Raw genomic sequence first — 21,144 nt, forward strand, 5'->3', positions numbered from 1 at the left:
TCCTCTCTTCCAATACAGCGCCCAAGCCACTCAAGTGCCAGCCAGTCTCGTAAACATGCTAGGTTTCACCAAAACGCTCTCGTTGCTTGCGTTGATGGCTGCCGGAGGGACTCAAATCGCGAACGCGTGCGACTGCAGTGGCTGTTCGTCGACAACGTTCTCAGGCTCCACGACGATCGAGTCGTCCTGCAGTTCGTCTCAGACCAGCTACGTCGAAGACGTCAAAATCGCCAATGATGATGACTACAGCAGCTCGTTCAGCTACTCGGCGGGGAGCTGTTCGTCTTCCCAAACGGCCTGCGATTCCGGCAGTTCCTGCGGCGAAACCAGCTCGGTCTCCATTACATGCGAGAGGACACCGACAACGAGCATTGTGCCCTCAAATACGACGTCAGCTGGAAATGCGTCGACAAGGAATCGACATCGACATCGACTTCAAACTCGACATCGACATCGACGAGCCCCAACGAGTCCTGGACTCCTGCAGGAGCCAGCCTTGTCTGCCTGGCAACGACGGCGATCGCTGCCGTGCTCCAGATCTAAACTCGACCATCTCGACTGCGCCGAAGATCACCTGCCATGTGTGTGAAGGAAGGAGCTACCGACGGCGTCTTGCTGTACGTAGGGCGCGCCTGTCACCCCGTTCACATCGAGGACCGCTCCTGAGTCCCAGCCGTAGGCTGTCGCCCTGCCCCTCCGCTACGGGCGCCTGATCCGCTTGTCCCCATGCACTCCGCGGCGGAGTCCGCCGGCCAGGGGTCAATCTTCGACGAAGACTTGAGTCAAGATCAGGGCCTCCGAATATGGCATTTTTATTTAGTAGGTTGGGCGTTGCTGAATAAATTATCCCCTGACGCTCCTACCAATACAACAGTACATTATGGCATTGCCCCCAACGTACCACAATAAATAATGCCATTATGAAAAGCATGAAGTCTATTAACAAGACACCAGTTAGCTTATCATCTAGCTCAAATTGTCCACAGTCGTTGCATCCCAGTACGACCGATTCTGGCGGAGAAACAAAATCGTCTCAAGCGTGCGTGGCAGCAGGCCGTGTCGTTGATGACCAAACGTCACCCGAGCAATGCTGAAGAAGCGTTCCACCACGTTCGACGTGGGTGGGATGCTCTTCAGCTGTTCATACTTGACACGGTCCTGTGCAAGCCGCCGGCGCTTCCGAAGACGCTCCACGAACGACGCGGCTGGATCCTCCTCCATTTCACTCGCGGCCGCGTCGTCCGGTCTGGCAGCTTCGAAGGGCTTCAAAGCGGCCTTTTCAGCACGCGTCAGCCGCTGCGCCTTCCCGCGGAGAACGCGTACACACCCGGCCTCAAAATCTGGGCTGTGCACAATGTTGGCCCGAGGCCCTGCAAAATAAAAACCATTATACAATTGTTAGTGAAAATATTAAACACAAATTCAACAGTTATAAACTTACCAATGTAGCGCCCATATTGTGGCTTGACAGCGATCAGCTCGTCGAACCACTCGCGAACGTCCAGCAGGTCGACGTCGTGGCCTTGAAGGGCCTTCGAGACCGACTCGATGTCGCACAGCTCCTGGTACAATGCCCGCAGTCGCTTGTTCATCGCCGGCGGCGGCAGCAGGTCCATGAGGTCGTCGTCTTCGGCGTCAAGAAACTCGAGGAGCTGGAGGTAGCGCCGTACCATCTCGAACGTAGAGCTCCAGCGCGTGTCCTGGCGAATGACAGGCCGAAGTGGCGTTTTCAACCTATTTTGTAAAAAATTACAAAAGTACACAAATTGTGTTAGAGACATATTGACACACCACACATACACATTGGCGCTTACCGTAGTTTGGCAGATTGGGTGAGAGTACGCAATTTTACCATGAGCGCCTGCACAACAGCCAGGTCCTCCTCATGCGACGCCATGTCCGCCTGAACAGCAAGGTTCAGGCGGTGGCTTGCGCAACCAACAAGCGGCACACTCATAAGAGTTGCTAGCCGCCGGTTTACGGCGCCGTTGTTAGCTACGAGGAAGCGTCACTGCGCCAGCTGTACGCCGTAATCGCGCGGCAGCGTGGTCGCTAGAAACTCGAGATGGCCCTGCGCGGAGAGATCGTCGTCCTGCGCGTCCAGCAGCGGGGCCATGCTGAGTAGCGTTGTTTTGGGACAGCCGTTCACCTTATAGCACGCGAACACGGCGATGTAGTGCTCAGATGCGTGTGTCCAGCCGTCGAGCATGATGCCGAAGCGTGCTGGGAGCTCCGACGCAATCGAACGCTCGACGGCGACGACGACCCCGTCCATGCCAGCCCGCAGCGTTTCCTCCGAGATGGGGTCCAGGCTGGAGTAGCTGAATAACATCCATAAAGTAAAGTTGTTAGTTTCCGTAGTAATGTAAACACAATGACCTTATGCATATACGTACCGCCGAGCTTCTCGGCTCTCACAAAAAGGGAGTGGCAGGTTGCACATGACAATCCAAACCATCCAGCCGTGGAGGTTGAGCGCCGAGTGGCGGACGAAGTTCACGAGGGAGCCTGTCTCCGCCGTCGTAGCGTCGAGCATGACGGTCTCGTAGTCAGGGTGCTCCCCCCTGATATGTTGCATCAGGTTGGAGTACCCGTTCCTATGGGTTTGCTTCCGAACCGTGCCGCAACGGCAACGGAAATACTCGAGAATCACCTCGTCGTTCTCGTCGCGTCACTAAGTTGTTTGAGTTGCGCGTGAGTTGCGCTTTCTATGACGGCAATGTTTTTGGGACACCTTGAGGCGAGCCAGACCCAAAGGGCTTGCATCTTCTTTTTCGAGTTAAGTTGCTGAATCATTTGGGTTTTATTCAGAACCGGTCGTCCACCGACTACCATTCCGGTTTCTCAAGCCACTTTTAGGCAGGCGGTTTTTGTGGCGGTCCCTGAGATGTTTGTGGTGGGTTTTCTGCCACAAGTGGGCCGAGAGCCGAAGTTTCGTCTGGACCTGCGAAACTTTTTCCTATACATTTAAACAGGAAAATGCCTATTTATGGCGGGTTTGTGGCACCGAACCCGCCAAGTTTCTCCTTAGCCCGCGAAACTTTTCCGCGCCATAAACAGCCCGAATGTGGCACCAACATTCGCCACGAACAGCGGCGACCGCGGTTTTTTATTCGGTACCGGCCGTCCATACAAAACCCAGTTGTTCTTATAAACCAATCGTACCAGACCGGAACCGGTTTCTCCTGACCGCGGCATACGTGGCCGTCCGCTCCGCCATTAGTCAAGCCGCCTGCTACAGCTAGCTAGCAACCGTCGCGACCATGGGGCGCACCGTGCTGTACGCGTCGAGTCCGCGCGACTCGAGCATCCTCAACCTCGTCGTGTGCATCGCCGGCATCTACGTCTGCTACCTCAGCTACGGCATCTTCCAGGAGAAAATGTACGCACACCCCCACAGTCCTCATCGACTCTACCACCTGAAAGCACTGACATTCATGCTCTGTCGCCGGCAGCTTCACGTACCGGTCGCCGAGCGGCGGCAAGTTCACGGCCACGCTCTTCATGCTGTTCGTGCAGTGCGTGACCAACTCGCTGGTGGCGTACGCGGCCACGTTCGTGTGGAAGCCCGAGCGCGCGCGCATGCCGCTGGCGCCCTTCGCGCTGACCGCCGCCGCGTACCTGGGCGCCATGCTCTGCAGCAACGAGGCGCTCAAGCACGTGAGCTTCCCCACGCAGGCGCTGGGCAAGTCGTGCAAGATGATCCCGGTCATGCTCATGGGCGTGCTCATCCGCCGCAAGAAGTACACGCTGCGCGACTACGTCTGCGTGCTGGTCATCACCACGGGCATCGCCGTGTTCCAGCTGGGCAAGGCCTCGGCCAAGCACGCCGAGCGCGAGAACAGCACGTACGGCCTGCTGCTGCTCTTCTCGTCGCTCACGCTGGACGGCATCTCGGGCCCCAAGCAGGAGGAGATCGCGCACCAGCTGCGCCCCTCGGTGCACCAGCAGATGCTCAACACCAACCTCTGGGCCGTCATCTACACGGGCGTGGGCGCGCTCGTCACGGGCCAGGCGCTGGAGGGCTTCTTCTTCTGCATGGAGAACCCGGCCATCCTCAACTCGGTCTTCTACTTCTCCGTGTGCAGCGCGCTGGGCCAGAACTTCATTTATTTCACCATCCAGCAGTTCTCGGCGCTCACGTGCACGACCATCACCACCACGCGCAAGTTCTTCACCATCCTCTTCTCCGTCGTCTGGTACGGCCACGAGCTCAGCCTCATGTCGTGGGTCGGCGTCGCCATCGTCAACGTCGGCCTCGCCTGGGAGCTCTCGAGCAAGTACCAGAAGTACCAAGCGCAGAACGCCAAGCTCACGTAAAAAAGAAACGAGAGGCCGCGACGGCGGTGAGTCTTCTCCTCACTAGAATCTCATCAATGCACTACCTCGGTTATCTTGTTAAAGTTTTTGTCTTGGCGAGTCTATTCGGCGAGTGGAACAGTTTGTATGTGGCCATCAGCTCCACAGACTCGCGCTTTGGTAAAACACTCCTCAAATGACACGTACAAGAAGATTCTACAGTAGTGTCTACGTGGTGTTGGATGCTCGTTTCTTGCTGAAAATTGAAGAGCACGTAGCTGGAGTCTCGGGTGGTGCTTGTAGAACTTCCCTCCAGTTCTAACCCGGTCCGAGGTGTCTGCAGCATTGCTCCCGTTCACACGCAGTTCCCAGAACCAAAGCACCTCCGAGCTGGAGATGACGAGGTCGAGGGATCCCTCTCCATGTTGTGTAGGCCATTCTGGAGTCACAAGCACGTCTCGAGGCAGACATGAGGCTGCCGCCCGGAATAATTCGTGCTGGATCTGGCGTTCTCGAGAAACTTTTCCAGGGCCGTGTAGATTGATGCAAGTGACAACGAATTCGTTCAGCATGTTATTCGACAGCTTCAAGCAGCTAATTGGATCCGCTCGAGAGAAATGCAACCAGACTTTCTGGTGCATATTCGAACTGGAGCGAGTTGTTCGAATCTTCAAATAAAAAGCCGTGCGTCGTCAGCAGCTCCACAGTTTTTCGTCTCGTAGTTTCTTTCCCATCATACGGCGGCGCCCTTTTGCCGGAAGCAACATCATTCACCACTTCCTTCAGCGACTTTGTCATTTCATCCAAGTCGCTATGAGCGTTCACGACTTTCTGCAAGTTGCCAAAACTTGGGAAGCCGTGATAACTCGACTCAAAGTAGTCAATAAGCTTGGCAGAGCGCAGCACAGCTTCCGTGTCTTCAGCAGTGACGGAGCCAGCGCGTTTAGTACCAAACTGCTTGTGCAGAAATTGTAGTATTCCTCTGGCAATTCCAATGTGCCCAGAGCTGAGGACCCACACCAGGTCGCTCACTAGTGCGCCAATACTGCCACCGATCATTTGGTCCAGTTCCGGTCGTGATAATTGCAGGCTAGGCTTCGAACCTTCCGCCATCAGCCCAAACGTACTCTCTGTAGGTATAATTGAAGCTATAACACTTCGTTGTGGTGAACGGCAGGCGTGCGAGCAAAAGAGAACGAGCCGTGCTTTTCACGTACCCTTTCCAGAACAACGCATCCTCGTACGTCATTTGCGTTTCGTCAATCAGCACCACTGTACCCTTGTACGCACAGAAATCCTGGAAAGTGCAGTCATATATTTATTGTCTCTCGAAGAACTCAAAAAGTGGCTCATCCGATTCCATTTCGTTTGCTAAAATGCGGGCAACACGCGCACGTGGCTGGTGGCGGACAATGTGGTTGTAGAGAAGATCACACAGCGCGGACTTCCTTGACAGTGGCGGAGCGCAGACAAAAACCAGTGGGAGATACCTTCCTCCCTCCGCTGGAAACAACAGGCGGTAGAAAGCATCGACAGTCTCAGCTCGGTCCGTCCTGAACGTCGAAGGAACCCCACAGATTCTACATGGGGGAACTCAATGAGTGCATTGAACTTCTGCAGGCCCTTGAGCTTCTCCACTTTCAATCTCTTCCGTGGCTGGGGTCTTTCCACAATCAGAACTTTGTCAAGGTCGAGGCTCTCCACCGACGTTCGCGCGCTTAGAGGAAGCTTGTTGGATAAATACGCCTCTCGGTCGGCGAAAACCCGTAGTTCCCCAGGCCCGCACTGCTCCAACAGACCCTCGGGGTGGTGATACTGCTGGTGGATCGAGGCGCGTACGTCGTCAACACTGCTGATTGCACTCGACAAGCGCAGCGAGGTCTCCGTCGTCAACGAGCCGCGGGGGTCTGCTGCATCCACCAAAGCAAACCAAACGCGTCTCGCCATCTCTTCGGACAGGAATGACTATTTGTACCCACTGTTTAGATGAGTCGAAAGTTTTGGTCGGCTAGGTTCAGTGCTAGTTTCTCTCTATATCATTGTTGTACTGTTTGCTACTTACATACACGCCAGGCTTGCTCACGACGTCAACATCACACCTGGTCGAAGTTCAGGTTCCGGGCTCGCGGAGTATGGGCTCGTCCATTTTGCGATTTCGTGCGAGCGCGAGCTGGAGTTGCAGCCCGCTGGCCACTTCCAGTGCTGGGTGCTTGCAGGTTGGAGCTGCTCGAGTTGGGGGTGAGCGCTGGCTTTGTCGGTCGACGCACAGTGCCCAAGTCGAGATGCATTAGTCCAGTGTCGGTGTTCATCATGTCCAGCAGCAGGTTCTTGAGGTCCTCTCCGAGTACACTGAGGTCGTACTCGCCGTCTTCGTTTTCCAGCCACCGTGATACTTCCTTCCGGAGCGCTGCCAGCAGATTGGGGTAGTGCTTCGCCGCCATCCTGCGGAACCGCTCCTCTTCTAGCAGTCGGAGCGAGTTGCCGAACAAGCGGTCCTTCTGGCTTGCGCTTGCCTCGAACTCGGCGATCTTGGCCTTGAACTCGTTGATTTTGTTGAAGATCTTCATGATCTTCTGCAGGGACTGTAGCCGATTCTGCGCACTCTTCACGGCGCTTTTCACATCCGCCATACCAGCCACCACTTCGCGAAGCTTTTGTAGCTGGAGTGCTCCGAATGATGCCGAGTAGAACCAGTGGTATTCCATAAACGCTGGATCGAGCTTGGATAGGAAGGAGTCCTTGGTGTCTACCGGTTTATCAGCAACTGGTGGGACCTCCTCCTCTCCGTCATCGCTAGACGAACACGACGAAAACACAGCATACTTTTCGATGATTGAACGTCGTGCTTCGTGGTTTTCGTCCTTGCGGCCCAAGAAGAAGCTGACTCGCTGCTCCTCCGTATCGATCCCAAAGGCTGCGAAATCATCGTTCATCGAGTAAAACAAACTGCGCAACGATATTTCCACAGGCCCATCCAGCTCCTCCATCATCTTTTTTCCAGCCGCAAGAGTGTCAGTAAAACACTCACAGCTTTGAAGATCGCGCGCGATCTGCAGGGCCGAGGTGGAAGGCTGACCTTCGCCTTGAGCTCCATCGGCAGCTGAGTCACCAACAGAAACTTCGTGGGCCAGTATTGCACCTTCTTCCAGAGTTTTATGAAGGAACTCAAGTGCATTATTCCGCCCCGCGTGAACTTCCTCGAACCCCCTCAGCACTTTTGCGAGAGCTTCAAGTCCTCTCTTACTGATGTCAAGTTGACCACCTGTCTGAAGAATCCAAGCGCAAAGCTCTTCACACATATCTGTATCCCCATCTCCGTTCTTTAGAGAGCTGTCAGAATCCCGTAGCGAGTGAACAATCGACGCAATGTCATCTTGAGAAAGCTGTGACTTGTGAGCCACTGATCTGATACCCTTCAACGACTCCTCCAGTTCTGTAATCCGTTTTGCCTTCTCTTTCAGGAGTACGTTGAACAAAAGCTCCTCCTGCTGCATGGAGGAACTTGCGATATTGGCAGCCCCTGGATCGTCCAAAGTGTCCAAGAGCTGCTCAAGAACTGGCACAGAATCTGGGTTCTGCTGAAATTGCTTGCAAACGTCCAGATTTGCAGATGAAGAGCGAATCAAAACATCGTCGATGTTGCCCACTTCCTCACGTGAAACATGGCGGAAATCGTAGATCGAGCGAATTTGAAGCCCAACCGCTAGCCCCTGGATGCCTTCGACAACTCGAACGCGAGTGTTTATTCGGTGCAACAGCTCGTTAGCGAGACGTTTCTGCAGCGACAGCATGTACGTTTCATGTTCAAGCAGCGTTACACCAGCCACTGCCGGGAGTGACGCTACATCCACAGGATCAGGCACATGAAGTATCAATTCCATCCGGCTGACCACACGATATGCGTCATCAATCCGCTTCTGGAGTTTCTCTCGAGCACCCTCTAGACCTTTAAGCTCTTCAGAACACTTGTTCAGCAAAAGCTCGTTGATATCTTGAAATTTGCTGGCTTGATCTTCTTCATTCAATCCCAGTTCCTTCCAAATTTCTTGGCATCTCTGGAAGCACAAAACACGCGTTAGTTTGGTATATAACGCATACTCTAGAAATTATACTCACGTTCATCAGCCGAAAGGATTCCTCCTTCATCTCCATGCTCTTGGCTGACGCCTGAAAACGGCCAAATTCCATGCGCATCGCCTTCATCTCGTCTTCTCGTTCAGCCAGTTGAGTGAGCAGCAGCCTTTCGCGCTCTTCTAAAGCAGCGACCCTGGTGGGTGTCACTGCTAAATTGACAGACTTTTGCCCTTGAGAGGGATCACCGGACTCGACTGCATTATTGAAGCTGGTCACCATCTCGAAAGCGCACTGAACATCCTTTTCGTACTTCACTTCAAGCTCTTCCACCTTCTTCTCCATCTCAAATTTCATCGCTGCCAGATTTTGGTTCATGGTCTCTTCGACCTCCAGTCGATGCCGCAAGTCCTCTTCCTCGTCGAATACCATGTAAATCCGCCAGTGAGAATAAATCTCCACAATGAGCCTCCGAATCACATATTTCGCTCCGTCCAAGGTCGTAATCGAATCCAGTATCGTAGCCATTGATGCTCGTTGGCCCTGCCTCGCGCGCATCGCGTCTCGAATTTGGGATATGCTATCCTCACAGTCCTTCAAGCTTTGCTCGTTCTTTTCCATAAACTCTTGCTCACTCATTTCTCCGTTATGACAAGCCACCAGCCCCTTCGTGATATTCTGAAATAACTGTGCTCGCTTTCGAAGCTCTTTGTTCATAGAAGCCTCGAGGGCTTCTTTGTCGAAGGCAATCTGAGTAGCATATCCAACCAATAGCATGTAAATGTTAGTTGATCACACATCGCTTGATGGAATCAGCGTAATACTTTACATACATACCCGAAGCTGGTCTTGAATTAAAGACAAAACTTCGCGCGAGTACGCTGACGACAGCTCTTCCTTCGTAAATAGTGGCGACATAAACGAGATAGCCCCATCGTCTTCATCGATGAATGCAGCCATTTCTTTTTCTTCATCCTTGAGATAACTTGAAATGGAGTCCAGATCATATTCATCAAAGCGGACCTACAAACCAACAAAACGATTGCTTTAAGTCAGTGACAAGAACATGTGAAGCTGTCCAGAAGCGACATACCTTGATCTCAGTCCTGCGGGTTAAAACGTTCAGAGCGTTTGTCGTGGCATCTTCTGGAGCATTTCTTAGCTGCTCGATCTGCTCTTGCTTCGCCTTCCACTCTTGTCGGCAGCACGTCACCTGAACTTCCAGCTCCTGAGCCAGTGCCGCCTTTTGACGCTGCATCTCCTCCATTTCAATATCCATCAGCTCGAGTTTTTCCACTGCCTCCTCGACATTGCGCTCGATAGACCGTCGTTTTCCCGCTTCCTGATCGGCTTCAGGTGACGAGAGCCACGTCCGCATTCTTTCTATCATGTCAGACAATCCGTTCCTAAGCAACTCGTGGCGATGATACTGGGTCTCCATTTTGGTGGTTTTGGCGTTTATCGATTCACGCTGTCGCTTTTCCACATGTTGAATTTCTTGCATTTCAAACGCAAGGTTCATCACTTCCAACGTTCGGCATAGTTTTCCCAGTGGGTAAGGAGTCACAAAAGCAGCATCTGCGCTTGGCTTCTGCTCTTCCATAATTGCAACGGAGGACCCGCTATCGCTCATGAGATCCAGATATTCCTCTTGATGTCCAATGCTCCTTGTTTCGTCCGCATCCATGCTCGTCAAGGAAGCAGCACGCTTATATCCACTGTTTGGCACCAAGTCGTGTAGGTGAGCAGTGAGGCCATCAAGCAAGCGCCGCGTCTCAAACAAACGCTCATCACCAGACGACTCCAATCCTCCTGATGAGGCGAGTTGCTCAACTCTGCTCAAGTACGCCAGTACTTTCGGGTTCCCCATGCAGCTGTCTGTCAGTGTATCCACGTCCCCAGGAACTCCTTCGCCCAGACCTGCAAAGATCGCCTTCACGAGTTCGCGACATAGCAAGTGGTTGAAGGCCTTCAAACTCGCCAACTCCGCTGAACGGCTATCAATGTTCTTCACAGCCTTGTTCTGGATGTTCTTGGCGCGATTAGCGTACTGGAGAGTATTGAGGGTCTCATTTGCGTTGATGTCTGCCGGAGACACGCACGCACTATACACAACAAGAGGAATCGATAAGTTATTACGTCAATGATCAATCACATTGCGTGATGCAAATAGAGGCCTTACATGAAAAGGGTCCGGCTGTTTCCTCCAAGCGCGTCTTGGAGCAGCCGAGTCAGCTTCGACGACCTGTAAGGGACGTGCACGTGTGACGCAGCACGACGCTTATCGTCACCGAGCGCGTTGATCACATTGCCAAGAGCAAACAAGCCGACATTTATTTGAATGCCCTCCTTCATCCGCTCACCCTCCGCCAGTGTCTTTTTGAGCCGCTCGCTACCTGCAAGATCCACGAACGTGAGTTTCGAGACGATGACCGCATCCGCTTCCGAAGTCTCTGATCCCGCGTCTCCACCATTTGGCGACTCAAATCCCACCTTGGTGCGCCTCCTTACATTCGCCATCTCCTGGTTGTTCGGTACAGGAGGACCCTTCTTGGATTCCTGTTCCGAAACTCGCTGGACCATTTTCACGGTGTAGACTGCGTGTGATCGGCTAGAGCGCTCGTTCATCTGTGTACTGGCCGTGATTCGCTGCAGTGATCCTCTTCTCATCTGTTCCATCGCTTCTTGCCGGTTCGACACGCGAACTTCGGTCAGTCCCTGCACCCAGACGCCGTTCTTCTTGTTCTCTCTCAACTGCAGCGGCTCCGAGCGTCGATTCGCTCTCTGCGCGTCAGTATTCTCCAGCAAGTCGTGGATATCCTCCCCGTAGATCTCCAGGAACGACACCGAGAGCTGGAAGTTGCTGCCGGCCTCATTCAGCTTCGTGAACAGGTGGTGCAGGAACCTCGGGATCAGGCCTTCGTCGCTGTCGAGTGAGTCCGCAGCCTCCTCGTCGCTGCTGTCGTCGCTGGACGGAGACCGCGCGAACAAACTGTTGGCCATCGTGGACGTGGACGGCATGCTGTTGCCCATAGTGTGGGTCTTGCCCGACCCCGTCTGACCGTACGCGATGACCGTGACGTTGAAGCCCTGCAGGAAGGACGCCATCCAGGGACGCAGCGCCTCGTCATACAGCTCCGGTTGCTTGGTAGACTGCGGGAACACGTGATCAAACCTGCAGCATATGAAAAAAGTATCTTCTTAAGTAAAAACAACAATAAAAATATAGTATAAATTATGAAGGACCAATATGAATCTTACGTGAACTTCCTCTCGATGAGGTCGCCGGCGGTGGGCACGAGCCGGATCGCGTTGTCTTCGCCGCGCGGCCTCTCCACGCACGTGGCGGCGTTGCGCGCGAGCTCGCGCGGCAGCATGGGGCGGATCCGCACGGCCACCTGCACGCTGCCGTCCTTTCTGGGCCTGTTGGGCGCGGGCGGCTCCGACGGCAGCGGCCGCACGCGCGTCTCGCCCGCGCTGGAGGAGGAGCGCAGGTCGTCCGCGTCCGCGTCGTCGTCCGAGTCGCTCGCCTGCCGCAGCGACGCGGGCGCCGGCGGCGGCTTGAGGCTGCGGCGCTGCATGTCAGCGTGAGAGTGATTGTGCGCTTGATGGCGAGTGCGCAACGGATGCGACGCGGTTCAACTTGCTTTTATTATTGGATCGGATCGCGAGCTGATTGGCAAATTTGAAAGGTGGCGCGAAAAAATGTGCATTTTTCGCAGTCTGCCAATGGGTCAACCTATCCGAGACGGACATGACTGTGGTCAGGACATATAAGTGGTCAGTGCTGGCATACAAGTGAAGGTCAATTGGTGACCCGGGGGTTTCGCAGTTCGAAGCCTAATGAAGCATTATAGCTAATGAAGGGTAATGTACGCCGAAATAGTTTTAGATGAGGTTCGCCCAGTAGACAGCCTGTATTCACAAAAAATAAAACCAAATCAACCTGTACTAGATAAAAAGAAATTAAAATTGCGACGCTTGCTTACATCGTCGGATATCTCGTATAGGAATACATTTGCAATATCATCTTCTAGTGTGTCTGAAAGAGGAGGTCATACAATACGACCGGGTCGATAGTATCGAAGCCAATGGGGTCAGTAAAGTACTACTTCGAAGTACAATTTTTAGTGCTCTGAACATATTACATAATATGTAATATTATACAAGTACGACGTAGTGCTGTGATAATGCCCGTATAGTTATTGAAAGCTGTGGTTGGGCTCACGATCAGCATCATCAGGACGTATGCCCAACATTGAGCTCAACATTGTAGAATATAGTTGTCAGTAGCTAGCTATACGATGCATGCTACTACGACGAACAAGGTAGCATGGGCTGCATTCTTGCATTCTTTCGACAAAAAACGTAAAATTCGACTTTCTCGGGTTGCATACGATCTTGCCCTTCAGCGTGGCTCGACACCTTGTCTCTCCTTCCTTCGGCTTCTTCCAGGGCTACTGAAAGGGTGCGGCTTTATCCGAAGCCAATGGTATCTGCGCGAGGAGCCAATAGGAGCTCCAGGAAGCGAAGCTGAGCCGTTTGCGATCCGTTACACTTCCTGTTTTTGCAAGAGTATTGGTTTGAACAGCAAATACCGATATACCGCCTTCAAACTGTGAAACCCTTTTGGCTTCCGGAATTTTTTTCGTTTTTCATACAAATACAAGTGTATAAGGCGCCCTGAACGCGTTTGTGCATTTGTAACCCGGGCTTGGCTTTCTTTTGGTCTTTTGGTCTTTTGGCTTTCGCTCTGCTCGCCGAGCTCAACACACACGAAAGTTGCTGTTGAAAGCAGGTCAGGCTGCGCTGCACCCCCAGAGATGCGGTCTGGGGCTGTTTAGCCTTGGCTTGCGCCAGACATCCTGGCGCGGCTGTGTGTGCTCACATGAGTGTGGTCGCTGCGTTCGTGGGCACTTTCGCTTTCGTTGCTTGCCGCGCGCTCGCGCGCGTTGCAGCTAGCGATGGCCTCCAACGCCGGTGCCAACAGTGCCAACTCTGTCGACGGTTCCGCTGCTGCTGCCTCTGCAGTGGCTATTGTGGCTACTGCGACGACCACTTCCACTCCCACAGTCGGCAGCTACCTTCCCCCGGACGCTGTGGAGGCCAGGATCGCAGCTTTCATGTCCGCCCAGCCGACAATCGACCGGAAGGCTAGGAGGCAGCGGCATTGGACGCCATCATGTCGAACTATTGTGGTCATCCCGCGCTCGGCAAGGAAGACGAGGAAGCCTTCGCCCATGCTGCACATCAACTAGGCAAACTCATGGACGACCCCTCCACCTGGAGGGACAGCAGAAGGGTTGAGCTGATTGACGCCGCATGGATGTTCATCGCGCAGTGGGCCCCTCCTCGTGGGACCCCTCCTAGTGCGGCCGGTGCTGTTACGCCGCAACCCGCCAGTACAGCGCCATCGCCAGCAAAGAAGAAAACGGGCCGCCCTCCCAAGCCCGAGAACACTGGAGTACATGCTGCAGTGTGCGCGAATGCTGGTGCCCCCACCGACGGCCAAGGAAACCCCCACCTCTGTCGCGGCTCGGGTCGCGAATATGGGGTTTCCGATCAACGAAAAGACGTTCGGCAACAAGTGGCCAGAGGCGTGGAAGCTCTGGGTGAAGCTCCCGACAATGAAGTACACCGACCCCGACGAGGAGGACATAGCACAGGTACCGTTTTCGGTTGGGGTTTTCAGATGTCGGGATTCTTCTAACTCTTCTTGCTGAAGATCGATGGAGCTAACGCCTGTCTTCGACTGGGTGCCTATGCGCTCACGCTTGACGATCTCGTGGACGCGGTCACCCGCAAACGTCACGAAATGCTAGCCAAGGGGTTCACAAACTTCATCGTTCAACTCCTGATCGACAGGAGGTGGCCCTTCAGCTGCATCAAAGCGCTGGAGTCCCTGGTCAGGCTATTCGAGGCGGGGGTGGAGATCAAACACCTCAAATCCACGGCTGTGCACATGGAAGCGGTGAGTTTTTTTTCTTGAATATCGTGTATTTCTAACCCCGTGTTTTTTGTTGTAGTTGATTGTGGACGACGTATACTGCTTTAGTGGCAGCGGTAACTTCTCCAAAAATGCTACGACTCGCAACGCCGAGTTGAACACTACTGTTACAGGCAGTCACGGTACGTTGCTTTGGCGCTATCGTGATCAACATCATTTTCATATTTTCTTGTTATCTTGCTCAGCTGTATCGGATGCCAACGCTGGAGACAGCCGCCGACGTGGAAAAGTTCAAGGCCAAGATCCAACAACTTCGGGAAAAGGAGAGCCAACCTCGCGAAAAGAGGAAGCGCCCGGGGATCCTTTGGGTTTGAGGTTCCACACTTTCCCATTCTACACCGTTCTCATTCTCATTCTCCTCCTCAGCCCAATCTTATTTACTTAATATTTGATACGTTGAGCTCGCTTGGCACATGACGCATTTCTTAGTTATTCTGTGCAAGGAAAGTGCGTGCAGGCATTGCAGACTTCTGCCCCGAGCCGCCCGCGGACCCGTCGATCGAGCACAAGCTACCTTTCCTCGCTACCGCCGCCGCCGCAGGAAACTCGCGGCGCTCGAGGCGGCGCGGTAATTTTAGCTGCCGGGCGACGACGCGCTGCACATCGGACGGAGAGCTTGGTTCTGCCACCCGGTCCGTGCAGTCCGCGCCGATCGGAGCTCGTTGCGTCCGGAGCGGGTCGCGCGGTCGTCGAGTTGCTTTTCGCCCGTGCCTCAACTTGGCTTCCTTCTGTACTGCGATCTGCCAGTGTCGACGCGCTTCAACTTCACTCGTTCGCATCCAGGAATAAGCCAAACTGCAACGCCCCAACCGCAATAAATAGCTCGCTTGTCATTGCCGTCAATGGCCTCACACAAGACAGCACCTTAGTCAGCAGTTTCGCTTCGCCATCATCATGGAGGAGCTCCCTGTGAAGCCCCTTTCGATCCCCAAGAGCCCGGCCAAAAGCCCCAAACGGCCACCTCCGTCACCATTGGCGGCCCGTGTTCGCGTTGCCGTACGCGTGCGTCCGCCAGTGAGTCGCAGTGTTAATCCGGAAGAACAACCTAAGCTGTGCATTGCACAAGCAGAACCGGATGCAGCCACCGGACCGAGTAGTGACAACATGCTGCACTTCCAGCTCGAGAAAACCCAAAAGAGCTTCCGGTTCGACCACGTCTTCTCGAGCGACACAAAGCAAACCGGTACGCAGCCAGCCCCCTTGATGTAAACTATATTGTGACACTTACAGCTAACAATGTTGTGGACAGAGGTGTACAATGCAGCTCTGCAGCCGCTTCTGGCCTCCTTACTGCACGGATTCAACGTGACAGTGCTCGCCTACGGCCAAACCGGCTCAGGCAAAACACACACGATGGGAGGCGCAGCGATAACTGGCGATGGCGATGGCCTCATTCCGCACTTCCTTCGAGACCTCTTTGAGGCGCTGCGTAAGGAAGCGAGTATCAAGACAACGGCCAAAGTCTCGTTTCTGGAGATCTACTGCGACGAAATCCGCGACTTGTTGGTCGAAAGTGCGAGTGACACAGCACGGAATACTGCGCGGCAGAATTCGGCTACAAGGCTTACAATCCACGAAGACGACCAGGATGTGTGGGTGGAGGGACTGCTGCAGGTCAAAGTGAAGAACGTCGACGAGGCGGTGAATCTCCTGAAGGCAGGTCGACAACGACAGACTATTGGGGCTCACGCTCTCAACGACCATTCCAGCCGGTCGCACGCTGTCTACACCCTCGAAGTCTCACGAGTGTTCGCCGACGAGATCAAACGCGCTAAGTTGACATTTGTGGATCTAGCGGGGAGTGAACGCGTGAAGAAGACGCTGATGGAAGGTCAGGGCATGAAGGAGGGATCCCATATCAACAGTACGCCCGGCACTGAATGCTATCTAACATTGGGACCGCAAGGGGTTGTATCTGACTAATGGGTGCTGTGTTAGTTGGTCTGCTAGCGTTAGGGAACGTGATCAACGCGTTAGGCTCGAAACAACGGCGTCTGCAGCGTCGAAACAGCACTGGGGTCAGCGGTCGACGTGGCAGCATTTCGGGCTGTGAAGATATCACACCAATGGACTCAACTCACGTTCCATACCGGTCATCAAAGCTGACACGGCTGCTACGAGATGCACTCGGTGGGAACTCGGTGACTTTATTCATGTACGAAGCCACAACTACGTCGTTGCTGGCTCGCTTGAGTTACTAACTGTGTTTTGCATCTTTAGCGCGTGCATCTCTCCTGAGACAACGAACGGGAATGAAACTTTGTGTACACTCCAATATGCCAATCGCGCACGCTCAATTCAAAACAAGGCGCTGAAGAATGTGGAGGAGGCAGTGCCCCAAGATATCGTAGACGATGAGGCATCCATTCTGCTTGGAACCGAGAGTGAGCGTGAAATTTGCGCTCTACGTGAACAGGTGGCAGAGCTAAAAGCGCAGTTGGAACAGGCCGTTGCTGCCGCAAAAGCAGCAGAAAAAGCTCGAGCTTCTTTGATCGAGCCCACACCAAGCGAGATCAACTTAACAGACACCAACCCAGCAAAATCTGCTACCAGATCCTCTAAAGGCAAGAGGCGATTTCGAATTGCTCCTCTCGAGTTGGATATACAGGAGCTGGCAAATATCCGAGATTTAACTCCAAGATTGACATCTGAGCTGCGTGAAAGTGTGAAAGGCAGAAGCACGCGCAAGCTTCAGCAGGATAGTTTCCCCGTCTGCATTAGCACCTCAAAACAACCAGTACTAGTTGTGGACAAACAAAATCAGCAGGAAGAGCTGATCATACCCGCGCTACCGTGCCCGGACGCTACGGCAATCAACGTGACAAGTGTCAATGGAAAATATTCCTCTGAGTCACTAAAGCAAGTATCTTTTCGTGTGAATCAAAATGACAGCGCTCGAGCTGGAGACAAAAGCCCCCAACGCCGCGAACAACGCCGACCGATGACCGACCAGAGCACCCAGTATGAAAGTCCGTTATCGTTCCACCACGAGCGCAAGACGCCAATCGATTACGTGTTGCTTTCGCCAAGTCAAATCTACCTTGAAGTACATCATCAAAAGCAGAAGGCCCTCGCAGGTGCACCTTCGCCGTGGCCTCATCGCCGTCGCCTCGACACTCCTCGCAGTCAAACCAGACATCCGTCAATACAATTTCCCGAAGTCGGCAGTAATAACGACCTGTCTAACCAGCGGTCCACCAAGCCGCCCGATACACTTCACGATATTCTCCGACATACTCGAGAGTTGTTCGAGCATGGTTCAGAAGTGCTGGGTTCAGATAATAAGCCAGAGATTCGTGAGTCGGAGCATGACGAGAGCTTTCCGAGCCCCCCTTTATCGTTCGATGAGTTCCTGAATCAACTGGTAAATCTGTACAATCGACGAAGTCGTCAACAGCAACTTGTACATAGACTCGGGCAACGTCTTCGCCACCTCATGAGTTTACTCGGTACGGACGCAGAACCGCAGATGGTCGAGCTGTCAAAGTACACTCTAGTGCACCAGCTCCATACACTGCAAGAACATCTAGAAGCCTATGAACGCGTCGTTGCTGATAGACTCTGGAAGCGTTTGCAACATCGGGAATCAGCTGTCGAAAGCTACGCGGACAATTGGAACGACAAGTTGACTGAGGTTTTCCTCTCTGACGATCAGTATGAGGCCTGCACACCATGGCACGCACACCGTGGCGATCATGACTTTTTCCAGCATCACATTTTACCATTCGTTCTGAATGGTTGGATCTCGGTTACGCCTGGTGACCTCGAAAACGAGCAGCTCTGGCTTACCTTATGATAATCGTACCATTAGAAAACTGTAGAGTCGACTCCATCCAGTACAATGAACATGAATAAAATACTTTGCATGGGGAAGGTTACACCACAAAAGACTTCAACTCCTGTTTTCATGAAAAACTTCGGTTTTGAGCGTGAATGTTATCGAGACAGAAAGTTAGTAAATGGAGCCCACCGTCAAGAGTAACAAGGGCATACACCTTTGTCGTTTCGCGCCAGCAGTATTAATGCCTCCAGAATAGTATTCCCAGTTCCCAAGTGTAGCGTACGTGTTAGTATCGCATCACAAGGTGCACCTCGTTGTTTACTAGTGTGGGGCGTTTTGCTGTTAGTAGAATTTACTAGACACGAACTCACTGTTAGCTGTACGTTTGCTGACTGTAAGTGGACGAGTTAGTAGCAGGGGAATAGTTGTTGCGATATATTGCGGTTATAGTTGAGGTACTAGCTGTACTTTTCAGTATAGAATGTAGAAGAAGAGATTGCCCAAGCAGAACAGTAAAGGCTAGTCAAATATCAAAGTTCTGAGTAATATCCGCTCGTCTTGCTCGAAAATTGGTGTCGCTCGTTCGGCAATCACATGTTAGCAAAATTTACTAGACACTGCTACTGGTAACTAACTGTTATTAACATTCTGATCATCGCCTGGGTCGTTGCGATGACAGGCGTTTGCGCTGTCGAACCGACTAAAAGTTCAAGACCCGACATTTCTCCGCTCGTTCAAGGCGCTGCGCTTTCCGCTGATGTTTCCAGTACGCATAAGTTGCTAAGTGGTGCTGTCAACTCCGAAGCTGGCGCCTTAACACGACATGACGTCTCTACTACCTCGAATAATGAGGAAAGAGGAGTCATGTTTTCTTTGACAAGGCCGTTCAAGGATGCCAAGTTCTACACGACGAATTACGTAGCGGATTATGTCTGGAACATCCGCTTCACGGCCTAGATCCGCAAGAAGATGACACCAGAGAAACTATACTACAAGCTCAAAATCGCGAAGACGTCAGGACCAAGAGACCGGAAGTACCGCAAGTTCCTCGAGTACGTGGAGATTTACGAGGACCGATTCGGGCCCGCGTTCAACCCCTTGCTCAAGTATGGCCCAAGAGTTGAGGTAAAAGCTTCACCCTAGCTCGTGGCTAACTCCACCGTAAAAAATATAAAACAATTCCGGTGTTATTTCAATTCATAGATCTTGGATAGTGGTAAGGCTCATAGACTCTTGGAGTACAGTTCGTGCTTGACTGCTGCGCTCCGCTCCTCCAGACGCTTCGAGTTGGGCGGGTCCACGCGCATGGTGTAGTTATACCGGCGTCGGAAGTCCTTCTTCTCGGTCAGCGAGCGCAGCGCGAAGTAGTACTTGGCGTAGACCGTCGCGGAGATGTAGAGGTCCCACTGGATGTGGTGCAGGAAGAGCCGCTCGAGGCGGTTGATCGAGTGCAGCGAGAACTGCGGATAAATATTGCTGATCTCGACGTTCCACGAGCTCAGGTCCTGCCACACCTTGGAGGCCAGCAGCAGGCCGCAGACCACAATGGGCCTCCAGGTGGCCGCCAGCAACGGCACGTTGGCCTGCTCCATGAGCCTCTCAATGTAGATGAGGCACACGATCGTGCACTCGGCGCTGAGCTGCGCCTTGTTGAACAGGTTCTTGCAGAAGCGGAAGATCTCGTCCACGCTGGGCACGTGTCGCTTGGACGTGATCTTCTCCATCCTGTAGACCGTCAGCGGGTGCACTCTGGGCAGCCGCACGAACGTGTACTTGTACTGCGGCGTGACGAAGTGCTCCTCCCGGAAGGTCTCCTCCACGGGCAGGTCCACGAGTCTCGGGGACGAGATGCTGCTGGGGTTGGCGGCGTCCTCTCTGCTCTCGGTGTCCGCCGCCTCCACGTCAAAGGCGTCCGGCTCCTCCTCCTCTTCGTCATGGTCTTGTGTATGGGTGGGGGATCTGGACTCGTGGTTCGGTCGCTCGTCCGTGGTCGTGAGCGCCGAGACAGCGGCTGCAATGGCGTTGGAGATACCGGTATTGTTGGTGGCGCCATTGTTGCGCGGCTGCTGCTGCTCCCAGTGGCGCTTCTCGCAGCGCCGGATGTGCTGGTAGAGCACGACGCTCACACGTCGCAGGAAGTCGTCGTAGTTGGGCTGCGCGATGGACGAGACGGAGCTGGGCGGCGCCAGGCTCGTGCTGCCCACGACGCGGTCGTCCGGCTTGCGGTAGCGCAGCGAGCTCGTCTCGCTCAGCCGCGGCGTGAAGACCGTGTGCGTGGGCTGGAAGGCCGCCTGGAAGCGCACGCGCTTGCCGCCCTCGGCGTCGAGGCGCCCCACGCCCGGCGGCGTCTCGTCCTCCACGGAGCTCGGCAGCAGCGGCGAGAGCGACACACTGAGCGCGGCCTCCGTCATGCGGCTGGAGCTGCGAGTGTCCACCACCATGTACAGTCGCTGCTTGGGGGCAAATGGCCGACTGACTGACTCAGATACCGACCGGCAGATCTTGGTGGAGGGCCGGCCACTCGAAATTCGAACGCATACGTATTTATGCAGGTGGTCGCGTGGAGTGGACCACACCTTCAACGTGACCATACAAAAAGAAAGGTAAGAAGGTGGAAGGTGATTTCCTGACAGGGTGACAGACAGGGTGAGGGTGAAAGGGATATAGAAAATGACAGGTTTTGTAGAAAATTCTGTTAAAAAAACATTGTTTTTTTTGTTATGAATGTGCATTGGGAGAGCGGCATGTATTCTTCTCTGATGGCTCCGTATTCTTTTGGCTCAGTTGGTGCCACCAACTTGGTGGGCGCTGGCTGGGCGCTGGGCATGTCTCGTTTCCCTCGTCGCCAGTCCGGTGCGAGTGCAACCAGTCCCACTTTCCCTCGTCGAAACATCGAGCGAGATTCTGGTGCGTGCAATGGCTGGCATGGCTGCCGTGCTGCTGTATAACTCGACCAAGTTGTGTTCAAGGACTTCCGGGTCAGTTT

The 21,144-nt window shown here is 53.6% G+C and overlaps 9 protein-coding genes across 9 annotated transcripts; 5 read left to right on the forward strand and 4 right to left on the reverse strand.

Moving 5' to 3' along the window:
- Window positions 1–789: 789 nt before the first annotated feature.
- Window positions 790–2,772, reverse strand: PHYSODRAFT_284383 (hypothetical protein). Its single transcript, XM_009518053.1, has 3 exons — window positions 2,013–2,772; window positions 1,815–1,952; window positions 790–1,734 (listed from the first exon to the last, which is right to left on the reverse strand). Exons 1-3 carry the CDS (start codon window positions 2,330–2,332, stop codon window positions 1,290–1,292), a joined length of 903 nt encoding a protein of 300 aa, XP_009516348.1. The 5' UTR covers window positions 2,333–2,772; the 3' UTR covers window positions 790–1,289.
- Window positions 2,773–3,263: 491 nt separating this feature from the next.
- PHYSODRAFT_322645 (hypothetical protein) lies at window positions 3,264–4,320 on the forward strand (the record flags this gene model as incomplete). Its single annotated transcript, XM_009518054.1, has 2 exons — window positions 3,264–3,382; window positions 3,456–4,320. 2 exons carry the CDS (start codon window positions 3,264–3,266, stop codon window positions 4,318–4,320), a joined length of 984 nt encoding a protein of 327 aa, XP_009516349.1.
- Window positions 4,321–6,392: 2,072 nt separating this feature from the next.
- PHYSODRAFT_309641 (hypothetical protein) lies at window positions 6,393–7,289 on the reverse strand (the record flags this gene model as incomplete). Its single annotated transcript, XM_009518055.1, has 1 exon — window positions 6,393–7,289. One exon carries the CDS (start codon window positions 7,287–7,289, stop codon window positions 6,393–6,395), a length of 897 nt encoding a protein of 298 aa, XP_009516350.1.
- An 824-nt stretch (window positions 7,290–8,113) lies between these two features.
- Window positions 8,114–11,951, reverse strand: PHYSODRAFT_246250 (hypothetical protein; the record flags this gene model as incomplete). Its single annotated transcript, XM_009518056.1, has 7 exons — window positions 8,114–8,140; window positions 8,416–9,120; window positions 9,208–9,393; window positions 9,464–9,753; window positions 10,291–10,475; window positions 10,553–11,545; window positions 11,632–11,951. The coding sequence occupies 7 exons, from the start codon at window positions 11,949–11,951 to the stop codon at window positions 8,114–8,116; spliced, it is 2,706 nt and encodes a 901-aa protein (XP_009516351.1).
- Window positions 11,952–13,552: 1,601 nt separating this feature from the next.
- Window positions 13,553–14,691, forward strand: PHYSODRAFT_294391 (hypothetical protein; the record flags this gene model as incomplete). Its single annotated transcript, XM_009518057.1, has 4 exons — window positions 13,553–14,002; window positions 14,096–14,341; window positions 14,397–14,499; window positions 14,591–14,691. The coding sequence occupies 4 exons, from the start codon at window positions 13,553–13,555 to the stop codon at window positions 14,689–14,691; spliced, it is 900 nt and encodes a 299-aa protein (XP_009516352.1).
- Window positions 14,692–15,730: 1,039 nt separating this feature from the next.
- On the forward strand, window positions 15,731–18,173 carry PHYSODRAFT_475553 (hypothetical protein; the record flags this gene model as incomplete). The annotated part of the gene is made up of 3 exons (XM_009518058.1): window positions 15,731–16,241; window positions 16,328–16,570; window positions 17,278–18,173. 3 exons carry the CDS (start codon window positions 15,731–15,733, stop codon window positions 18,171–18,173), a joined length of 1,650 nt encoding a protein of 549 aa, XP_009516353.1.
- Window positions 18,174–18,830: 657 nt separating this feature from the next.
- Window positions 18,831–19,115, forward strand: PHYSODRAFT_284384 (hypothetical protein; the record flags this gene model as incomplete). Its single annotated transcript, XM_009518059.1, has 1 exon — window positions 18,831–19,115. One exon carries the CDS (start codon window positions 18,831–18,833, stop codon window positions 19,113–19,115), a length of 285 nt encoding a protein of 94 aa, XP_009516354.1.
- Window positions 19,116–19,124: 9 nt separating this feature from the next.
- Window positions 19,125–19,301, forward strand: PHYSODRAFT_474506 (hypothetical protein; the record flags this gene model as incomplete). The annotated part of the gene is made up of 1 exon (XM_009518060.1): window positions 19,125–19,301. A coding segment is annotated over one exon (177 nt), but the record flags the coding sequence as incomplete, so codon positions are not given.
- Window positions 19,302–19,381: 80 nt separating this feature from the next.
- PHYSODRAFT_246281 (hypothetical protein) lies at window positions 19,382–20,599 on the reverse strand (the record flags this gene model as incomplete). The annotated part of the gene is made up of 1 exon (XM_009518061.1): window positions 19,382–20,599. The coding sequence occupies one exon, from the start codon at window positions 20,597–20,599 to the stop codon at window positions 19,382–19,384; it is 1,218 nt and encodes a 405-aa protein (XP_009516356.1).
- Between the last annotated feature and the right edge of the window lie 545 nt (window positions 20,600–21,144).

Source organism: Phytophthora sojae (assembly GCF_000149755.1).
Source record: "Phytophthora sojae unplaced genomic scaffold PHYSOscaffold_1, whole genome shotgun sequence".
Lineage (NCBI taxonomy): Eukaryota > Oomycota > Peronosporomycetes > Peronosporales > Peronosporaceae > Phytophthora > Phytophthora sojae.